Here is an 11,007-nt window from a genome sequence, read left to right on the forward strand (position 1 = left end):
ATAATAAACATACAATAGCTACATTACATACACTTTAAAAGTAGATCTAATCATAATGGGGGGAAGGAAATGGGACAAAAATTACTAATAACTAAAAGATAAAATGACCTTAAAAACAATTTAAAAAAATCCCAAGCTAAATGGCCTATAAAATATCTGTTTCTATAAAAAGTACTAAACTGAACTAAATTCCGCATATCCATGCCACTAGAAACAATAGGGAAGTTTTAGTGTTTATCTAGGACACACTTATTTATTCAGTGCACTGAGTTTTTGTATTTCCTTATGTAAAGTTACAATGCAACAAAATAATTTGACACATTTTACAGCTGTATTTACTCTACCGATGTTCAACAAAGAGCAGATTTTATAATTTAATATGGGACCACATCATTGAAGGATATAATTTAAAATATACAGTGTATATTACATTGTTACTGTGATTTTAAGACACTTTGTTTATTTTTTATGAAAATTACAGCATGTAGAGGTGTATGGAGAAGGGAGTTCCTCACCTCTGGCGAGTTTTTGGCAGCATATCGGATTATTTTTATCAGTTTGGGGTCTTGTTCCCTTGGGTGGAACATCAGTTCCCACCACCCACGTAGCACTGTATCGGGTTCAGCAGCGCCTTCCTAAGCCATTGTTTGGCTACGTCTGTGAGGCGTACCTGAACCCTGCCATGGTGCTTGCCAGGAATTTCACAGATGCTCTACATCAGTGGTGCTCAACTTGCCCTTGAGATCTAATCCAGTCCTGGTCTTTATTCCAACTAGGCCCTAAATTAGTTAATTGCCTCTTAACAGCTTCAATTAACTACTTTGGCGCCTGCTTTGAGTAAAAACCTGGATTGGATCTCAAGGGCCAGAGTTTAGTGCCACTGCTCTACATTGTCAAACAGAGCCTGGCTGCCTTGGCAGGGACAGCATTTCCTTTTCCTGGCTACTCCAGGGGACACGGAGTGTCATGGCTATGGAGTCACGCCGGTAAGATCCTTTTACTGAAATAGTTGTTTGTTAAAAACCAAAAGCTCTATACAGTTGTTCTGAACAGCGATGGATATAAACTCTGTTAATCATTTTTTCTAATGTGTTTAAAACCTCATCCCACAGCTACAAAGTACCTGTTCTGCCTGAAGACGGTGTTTTTTTTCCAGACAGGAGTCCCACAGGAAAAGGATCTCAAAGAGTTCATATGAGCCGACAACAGGGTGGGAACTGAAATGTGACTCTGCAACATCTTTTGAATAGTGCTGTTTTCTATATCTCAAACCCAGCCCATAAGCTGCCAGTTAAGTGGATATGTTTGTCATATTTCAGTGTACAGTAAAAGAGATGCATTATGCTCTTCTCCCTGTCAAAAATGATCTACTACTGTAAATACTACTGTATTTACTTTTATTAACTACTGCGTAAATAGATTTTAAAAAATCCTAAGACTTCTGTCTCCAGTTCCTGGTAACATTGTTACATCACATAAACTAGCGCTCTTGTAGTTTAATTAACCCCTGAAGTCAGTGATGGGTTACAACCTTATTGTATAGTTTGGTATACGTTATTCCTTACATAACATGTAGCTCTTACGTGCCATTGTTCTCATCCCAAGACAACCTTGGACCTAAAATCTGCTATGTATTTCCGGGCTTCTGTCTTATGCCAATTTAGAATGTAACAATATTCAGGACCACCACTTAAAGGATATGTCTGCCCGTTAATGCTAGCGTTCACATGTATCCATGCCATTTAAAATAATCATCTAAATCAATTGAAGACATAGAAAATGTGTTGTAGTTTATTTTGTATTTCTTACTAGGCAGTCAGTTGAAATGTGACATGAGACAGTAGATTAAACAAATTCCCATTTATTTTAATTTCAGGGTTTTTTTTTTGTTTGTTTTTATAATGTAAATGATTTGCAAATAAATATCAATCATGTCATGATAAGTGCAACTCAATATAATCACATCGGAACCACATTCTGTTATCAGTAGCAGCAATAACCCATTTAACTGCTGCAACAAAATAAAACTAAAAAAATGTGAAATATGGAAAATGAGCCGAAGAATGTAATAAATAATGCAGATAAAAGCTGTAGAAAAAGGTATGATTGCGGCGTGCGTCTGTTTTATTTTTTGTACACTTTTGACTCTAAAACGTTTTAATATAAAACACCCTGAATACTGTTTGCATTTACAAGTCCCCAGTGCAGCTTTTGCTGGCAGGATTTACCAGTGTCTCTAGCAGAACCACACCCAAGCTTTTCATTATTTTAAACCTGATGAGAGGTGTCTTGGCTAAGTGGTTAGCCCTCTCAACTCTCTAAGCCAGGACGCTGCAGATTGCAATCCTCACTGAGGATAACTTGGATCTACCAACCTGCCTGCATGATGCACACAAACCTCCTTGGAAATGGGTATGTTAGATTGTACTCAATTAGTCTGTGGAATGCAGAATGCAAGTGAACAGGATGGTTAGTTTTATGATGTAATGGTCTAGTTTTTACAGATCTCAATTAATCTTGGATTACCTTACCTAAGGTAACATTAGAGAGTCCAGTATCAGTTCCCAGCCCCCCACTCAGTCTACAGTCTGTATATACACAGGCACCGCCATCATGGCGACATCTGGACTGGTCTGAAGTTCAGTCAGGTCTTCATTGCTCCCCATATCTTCCGAACCGTCTGGAATGTCATGCTCTTCCGTGTCATCATCCACCCCCTCATCTCCCACGACTATCGACAGCACAGTCTGGGGCGCCAGCATCCCCTCCTCCTCCTCTCCCAGTTCCGGACCCGTCACCTTCCCGTCCTGTCCAATCACAGCCTGGGACAGCCCTGCCTCCTCACCAGTCTGGGCATTTCCTCCAACCTTCCTGGAGCGGGGCTGCTTCTTTTTGGCTCTGCCTTTGTCTGACCCCTGCTTCTCTGGCCTGCCCGCCTGGGGGCACTTGTGGTCCCGGAAGTATTTCTGCCGGGTGAAGCCTTTGTTGCAGGCAGGGCAGCGGAACTTGTAGTTGTCTGTGTGCGATCGCTGGTGCTCCAGCATGTGGGCCCTGCGGCTGAATGCCTTCTGGCAATATTGGCACTTGTAGGGCTTGATGCCTGAAAGACAAGACAGACAAAACTGGGTACCATAGCACAGCCCAAAGAGACACAATGGTTCTGTGGGGTGAAGTACACTTTTTATTTTGTAAATGCGATCAAGGAAACTGAAGAAATTAAAAAAACAGCTTGTTTTAACCTTGCCTGGCTAAAACAGGATTCCATCTTCAGTAAGGAGCACATAATATGCTAAAGTGTAGTTTTCAAGTAATACTGTTTTTTTTTTTGTTTGTTTTGTTTTTATATCAACCTTCAAATGAATCTCATGATTGTGCTCTGAGCCAGACAATGCTCTACCTTCCCCAAGATGTTTCCTTACCGGAGTGGGAGAGTATATGTGCCTTCAGCTTGTCTGGTCTGTTGAACTCTTTAGTGCAGCCTACATGCGTTCTGTGAGACAAAGCACAGGGGAAAAGATGTACAAAATGTGTACAATAAAAAGAACACAGTAGGATCAATAAAGATTTAGGCTGCTGTTCAACTACAACCACTCACCCAATCATTTTCCCTCTGAGATCTAGTAACTTGTCCCAGTAGAAGCCAACTCTGTTCTGCTTACCTGAATGGGCATTTGTATTTTTTAAAGGGCTCGTGGATCAGCATGTGCCTCTTCACTTTGTCCTTGCGGTTGAATGGGGCATCGCATACGCTGCATTTATAAGGCTTTTCTCCTGCAGATCATAACATTTGATTTGTTACTCCAAAAGCAACATTTAAATAGACCAAATCTGAGATGTACACAACTTAATGTGCTGGAGGCTCTCCCAATCACTTCATCCATAACCTTTAACACAATTTACTTTAGTTTTTACTACCAAGTTTCTTTTTGATATTACCAAGAGACTTGTGCAGTACATACGTTCCGAAAAATGTTTGAAAAATTCAAAGTCACCGGAGTGAATGCGGGTATGCAGTTTGAGGTAGTGCTCCGTCTTGAAGAACTTCTTGCAGATCTGGCATTTGAACTTTCCGCCCACCCCGTGCGTAGGGAGATGGCGGCGAAAGTACCTTTCACACGGGAACACCTGGATTCAAGATGACAGGAGCAACACAATCACTCACACGTTTTATATTCCATAAACCGACCCGAAGCTTGTTGATATTCGTTGATCTTACTGTCAGCAGTACCAGGATGCAAGTATCAGGTGCTGAAATGTTATTAACAAATGGCAATGGTTTGTAGTCCATTGCTAATTTTGGCTGTGTTTTTACAATTTGGAATACTGCAAGCTACGCCCCCCTCTTTACTATATTGAACTGCGCTCTAATGTACTGTTACATTGTACCCTGCTTTACTGTGATGTTCGGTACCTTCTGGCAGTGGGGACAGGGGAAGTTGTGAGAAGCTGTTTGAAGATGCTGGTCCAGCGCCTCCTGTGTTGAATATTTGCTCTGGCACTTCAAGCACCTAAAGATACAACAACATTGCAGGAATTTAACTGTACAAGTCTCTTACTTGTCGATGGACCTCTGGCATATGATGTTTACACATGCTGCTGCTATCAACTGAACCTACAGCTGGAAACTGATCCATGCATATTTTATTATGGGTCTAAAACAGTAAATAGATTCAGTTGCACATTTTTTTTTAAAAAGATGGTGCGTTTGGTAATTCAGTTTCACTTGTACCGTGCTGTCACTTCACGTAACTGCTCAGTTTATCCATGTTAAATAAAACAAGAAAGCAAGGGATTAATACAATTACTGTACTGGGTTGTTCTTGGGTTAACACGCACAGTGCACTAAACAACCTGTCAGATTACTTTGACATAACGTAGACTGACAAAGCATGGGAAGAACTGTTTTGTAATGCAGTTTTGTAAATTGCCAAATACTGTATTAGAGTACCTTGTTTTACAATCATTGTCACTGATTCTCTTTGTATAGTATGCTAGCAGTCCCATACTTCGGTGTTTTAGACACTCCTGGACCTGGCATAGTTAATTTACAATGCCTTGACGTTAATAAAACAACTGCAATGCAGTATACCGACTCCCTCTGAGATACCATATTGTTACATATACAATGGACCCCAGGAACCAATCAAATCGGATACGACAGGTTCTGCTGTTAACGTAACCCTCAGCTCCACCTTAGTTTTTAAATGAAGGATTTAAATGAACCACCTATCTTTCCGGCTCACCTGTAGAAGGTGGGCTCCTTGCGAGGGCTCTGCTGCGGAAAGTAGTTATGGGAGTACTGGTGCACGCCCAGCTCGAACAGCGAGGTGAAGACCTTACAGCACAGGTGGCAGCGGTACGTCAGCTGCTCCTGGTGGCTCTGGATATGCTCCAGGAAGAGCTCCAGCTTCTGGAAGGTCTGAGAGCAGGGCTTCGCCACACACTTGTACACCTTAGGAGAAAACCGACACACCCCAGTCACCTTTTTCTTTTCTGCATTTCTAGTTTAATCTTTCTTTTAAAATCCATCACTATATAGAGGACAGTAAATCCTAGAACAGCATATAAAATGTCATGCAAAAATGCTGTTTCCCCATAAGGTAATTTTCCTTAACAGTAAGCGTTTTGTCAGTTTTTCCCCAGCGCGTTCCTGCTGTGCCCACACCTGCTCGTCCTTGTGTTGGGTCATGTGTGATTTGAGCTGAAAGTAGGTGTTGAACTTGCTGGCACAGAACTGACACTGGTAGGAGCTGTCTATGAGGACGACCCTCTTGTTCTCCGCTTTCCCTGCAGGGTTGAACTTGCCATCCTGGCAGTCTGCCTCCACAGGGGCATTGCTGTCTGTTTCTTCACACTCACCTGCAAAGCAACATGGCTCCATGAATTACCCCTCTTTTATGGTACATCTAACATCTGCAATTGTGTTCCTACTAGAAATTAGTTATCCTAGTCTTACTGCAAAGTGCTGAAAGACCTCAGGTGCTTTATAAATGTACATTGTCAGCACAGAAAAAGTTACTTATAAAAAGCTACAAAAAACAACAAACTATAGTTCAGACATTGAAAGAGTTGCACCATCGTGTTTCTCAGCTATATGGCGCCAGCAGTACCTGTGTTCTCCTTCTCTGTCAGCTGCTCTCTCTCCTCGCTGCCGGTCACCGGCACCACCCTGACAGTGATGGGCAGCCGGGAGACAGTGGTGCCCATGCCCGAGGGCCACACCTTGTGGGTCTGCATGTGCTTCTTCACGTTGGATTTCTGAGCGAAGGCACGGCCACACACGATGCACTGAAACGGCTTCTCCCCTGTGTGGCTGTGTTGAGACACGGGGCACACAGTCATTCCACATACTGACAGACTGAATAACAGGTTAGTCACCAAGAACCAGAACAGCATATCTAAGATACCACTTCTTGGTTCATCTCAGGTCTCAAGAACATGTACCAGAAGAATATTAAAAGCCAACATGCTCTAGCATTGCTTTTATATCAAATATATAATCCTCATAGAATATAATTTAATTCAGAGAGCTGCCGTTCAATTGTCGTCATCCTATTGCAGATTACCTCCGAATGTGCTGTTGTAAATCGAAGTTCTTGGTGAATGTTTTGTCGCAGAAATTGCACTTTAGCTTCTGAGCCTTCCATTTTACTGGGACACCTTTAAGAAAAAGAAAAAACAAACTTCATAAAGGGGTAGCTATATTCAGTGAAGTTATTAGAAGATATAGTTTATAGTGTGAAGTTCACATCATTATTACGCAGATGTTTCTTTTTCTCTGATGCACTGCCATTACTGAAAACTTCACTGAACTCAATGGTATTCATTTCCATTCTGTTTGCACCAATGCCATGCCTTTCTTCTGATTAGTGTAGGGTGACGGATTAGGAAGTTGTTTCCTGATACTTTTGAACATTACGGGAAAACAAATTTGACAGAACTATTCTCATACCTTCCTGTCCATCCACATTATTCTTTGAGGGCCGAGGCTTGGCAGCCTGATCAAAGTCTGGCAGCTCTCCAGGGTTGCTGTTGCTCAAGCCTGTGGAGAAGCTGCTGGTTCTGGTCTTGAAGCCTTGCTTCCCTGGACTGTAGACCGGAGGTGTGTTGAAGGCAATGCTCTGCACACACTGACTGGGGACCTGCACAAAAAAAATCAACCAGGACTGTTCATACCGAGTTACCTCAAATCAATACTTAAACCCTCTCTACTCAAGAATACCCTACCTGTAACTGCTGGAACTGCTGAAGACCCAGGGTCTGGACCTCTGCTGTTCCATTCCCTGCCATGGGGGACAGTGTGCTGTAGATCTGGACCACAGCGTTGCCGGACTGCGAGGAGAGTGACAGAGGCTGGCTATGGGGTGGGCCGTGCTGCAGGTAAGATGAGCCTGTGTGCATGCTCAGGTTACTCTGAAAAACAACCACGGGTTTCCTGATAGTTGAGGGATTCAAAATAACTCTGCGCAGCCTGACTTTCTTTTATCAGCAGATGTACCTGAACAGGTGGTTGCATGGCAGTCATGGGCTGGTCCATCGAGGAGAAGGCAGAGATGGCTGACATAAACGCATCATCGCTGACTAGCACATTCCCCTGGACCTGCGTGTGAGCGAGAGGCGACTGGGGCACTGTGATGTAGGTGGACACTTGCTAAAGACCAAACACAGACAACCGGTCAAGATGTACCTACTGTATGATCTACCACATGTACTGGATCAATGGTCTAGGACATCTGAACCTATCTATTTCAATACCCTCCACTCTTACAGATTAATTCTCTGATGTCTAAATAAAAGTCCCTTACACAATCACTTTTGTAAGGACAGTTAAACAGCCATGCAGAGGGTGCTTTTACTTAGGCAATGAGTAAAGGGTGCAAACAGCTGACGTGGAGATCACAAGACTGACATGTTTCAGACAATGTTTTTTGATTACTACAGGCATTATAAAACTGCTTGTTTCACAGATTAGCACATCTTGGACAAATTTATGTTACCTTAAGTAAGAAAGTCCAAGATTAGTGCTAACGCCGTTTGTGAAACCAACCGATGGGTATGTTTTAACAAGACAGTTAGTGCTGCGCTTGTAGAAATCCCCCTGCAGGTGTCTCCGGTGCTTGAAATAAAGCCTGACCTGACTGCTGGAGGAAGGGTTCTGCTGCACAGAGCTGATGGAGGGGACGGAGGTGTACACATTGCTGGTGGCCAGGGAGGGTGTGTTGGCCTGGCACTGCTCCCGCTTGTGGGTCATGAAGGCTGGCAGCGAGTTGAACTGCTTCTTGCACTTCCCACACAGGAACACATCCTCATCGTCTGTGGACAGAGAATGGAAAAGCAGCATTCGTAACACAGCATGTACCGCGCCATTCCACTCAATTTGTAACAATTCATCTGAAGGGTTGAACTACGAAGTCCTGATCAACAAAGCAGAAACCATCAGAAAAAAAAAAAAACCTAGATCCATCTAGAGGTTTGCTTAACATGGTTTGTAGCTAAAACAAAATCCCACAAACCATACCTGTCATGCAATTCAAAAGTCTTAAACACGCTAAGAACAATTCCATTCAAAGGGTCTTAAAACACGGTAAGAAACACAGGTCTAGAAAATGTGTTTTTACATTGAAAAAATATCTACTGTAGTTTAAAGACAGTTGCCACTTTGTTTTCACTGGTCACTTTCTAGGTCATTTCACCTGAACAGTGTCTACAAGGTCAAAAAGTGTTACTGGCTGTAAAGCTTGTCAGCTAACAGGTAAAGAAGCTGGTTGATTAATGACAGAAAAGCATTGAAGGGGTGGGGTAAATGATGCTTTCCAGGGGAAATGATCTACATAGTGAATGGATGAACATAACAGGCATTTACTATCAAAAAATATTTGTTTTATGATATGCACATTCAAATGTTGTAGTTCGTGTCCTTTGCCTTAGCCGTCAAAATACGACACAGATTTGTCAGACCCAATGCGTGTCAGGTGACCCGCAACTCAATTTCAAGGGCAGTGGCCCTTAATACTCTCAATCAATGTATAAATAAAGAAGTTAATTCTTTCATAGTCATGTGACACACAAAGCTTGTAAGCCTTCCAGTACTCACCCATTGGCTGAATGGCAGAAGTGGCCGAGACATTCTGATTGGCTGGGTCTGTGACTCCACCCTGTCCGTCCAATAGGGATTGAACAGCCAGGACCGTCTGATTGTCCAACCCTGGGAGAGGAGGAGACTGTTACCCTCACAGCTCTCAAAGCATGCTATTGTGCTCAGCCAATGAAAATGCTACTTTTTTCATGATTTCCAGTAAATTCTTTATTAGTTTTATTATTATGAGCAGCGGTAGAATTTTAGAAGATAAGTATTCAACATGTCTACATATTTACAGGGCCTTGCTTTTAATACACCTTGAGGTTGAAGAAAGATATTCATTTATGTTATTGTCCCTGGGTTTAGAAGGAAATGGGCTGCTACATTTGTTTTCTAAAAATAAAACTATAAAGTTAAGGGGAAAATAGCAAGTATTAGCTATGGGCAGGAAAAAAAAAAAAAAAAATAATAATTAGCTCTGCTAGCTCAGGCACTGCAGCCTAAGGTAGCAGGGCCCTGTGTGCTATGCAAAGTCTAACATTAAATTTTATTAAAAGTTAATTATACTGTAAAACAATATGCATCCTGACTTGGCTATTCACCCATCTGTAAAACTAATATTATGTACAAAAATGCACACTGCTATAGCAAATACAGCACTACCATTACAGTAATTTAACATTTTTATAAAATGTTAAACTATAGCGCCCTCGTGTGGAAACACATAGCCTATGTTCATATTCTCATTTTAAAAAAAGGGAATGCTACGACGTTTTAGGCACCGCTCCATCTGCCGCTTTTCCAACAATATGCCTGTCTCCTCCTGCCATTTCCTGAGGCACTTTAACGGCTGTTGTCGCAGTAACACCCGCCCCCTCTACTAGACCACTAAACACTCGAAATAAAACTCCAAAACGCCAACACTCGCACCCAGGACAAAACCATTCGTTCATTCCCACCCTACTGCAGCGAATACCTTATATTTCCGTGGAAAATGACTTTCTTTTCGAAGCCACAGTCACAGATACAACAAAACATCACTTTCCACAATTTCATAGAGCTCTGTATCAGACTGTCTCTCTCTTGAAGCGTGAAAATACCCGCATTGCATGAAATAAGAAAATTGGGTATAAAACTAGGTTTTGGCGGTTTTAGTAATAAAAGAGCATTTGGGGGAAATGTAGTTTTTAATTACCTTCTAGGGCTTCAAATATAGCCTGCGCCATCTTGATATGTGTATTGGCATTCTGGGAAACGAGTAAGTAGCAATACCGGTGCTTGCCAGCAGAGAGAAGGGTGCTTAGTAAACTGTGTTATTTGAACCTGTTCAAAAATGCTATATTTTAAGATAGAACGATAAAGTTGAATAGAAATCCTTTTTTTTTTTTGGGATTTAGCAGTTATTTTTCAAACAACACATACAATTAATATGTTACAAACTATTTACTGTATTTTACAGAAACATTTAATATAAATAACAATGTTTCGCTATGGATTTTTCTTTTTAAAAAATGTCACTTTTAAAGAACTGTTGCCAACATGTTTGCCATTTCTTAGGACCTGTACAGATACAGGTATATATCAATCACATCTACACTTCTAAACATCGTGAAAGCCTGATACAATACCCAGAGAGGTACCGTACAGCATATTTAAAACAAGGCAAACAATGGTACATTTTATGATTGTTGACTTAAGTGGCCTTAAAATGACAATATTGCAGAAGTGTATTGTTAAAAAATAGTTTTCCTTCAGGTATGAATATAGGCACCAGAATGGATTTTTTCTTTCGGTGTCGTGTCCTTTTTTTCTACTTCAGCTCCAAGTATCTTTAGCAGGTAGTGTTTTTAGAGTTAGCTACACAATTTAATTGCATGCTGATTTCCTGTAAATATAATGCTGAATATGGTTTTGAAGTTGCTAAACAA

The 11,007-nt window shown here is 41.5% G+C and overlaps 1 protein-coding gene across 1 annotated transcript; it reads right to left on the reverse strand.

The window, feature by feature from the left end:
* Positions 1-74: 74 nt before the first annotated feature.
* Positions 75-10,310, reverse strand: LOC121297781 (zinc finger protein 341-like). Its single transcript, XM_041224278.1, has 15 exons — positions 10,275-10,310; positions 9,095-9,205; positions 8,135-8,313; positions 7,499-7,651; positions 7,228-7,413; positions 6,953-7,142; positions 6,567-6,660; positions 6,111-6,313; positions 5,666-5,859; positions 5,244-5,452; positions 4,412-4,508; positions 3,993-4,125; positions 3,660-3,771; positions 3,420-3,490; positions 75-3,100 (listed from the first exon to the last, which is right to left on the reverse strand). The coding sequence occupies exons 1-15, from the start codon at positions 10,303-10,305 to the stop codon at positions 2,577-2,579; spliced, it is 2,487 nt and encodes an 828-aa protein (XP_041080212.1). The 5' UTR covers positions 10,306-10,310; the 3' UTR covers positions 75-2,576.
* Positions 10,311-11,007: the final 697 nt, after the last annotated feature.

The sequence above is a fragment of the Polyodon spathula genome, chromosome 23, assembly GCF_017654505.1.
Source record: "Polyodon spathula isolate WHYD16114869_AA chromosome 23, ASM1765450v1, whole genome shotgun sequence".
NCBI classification, from domain to species: domain Eukaryota; kingdom Metazoa; phylum Chordata; class Actinopteri; order Acipenseriformes; family Polyodontidae; genus Polyodon; species Polyodon spathula.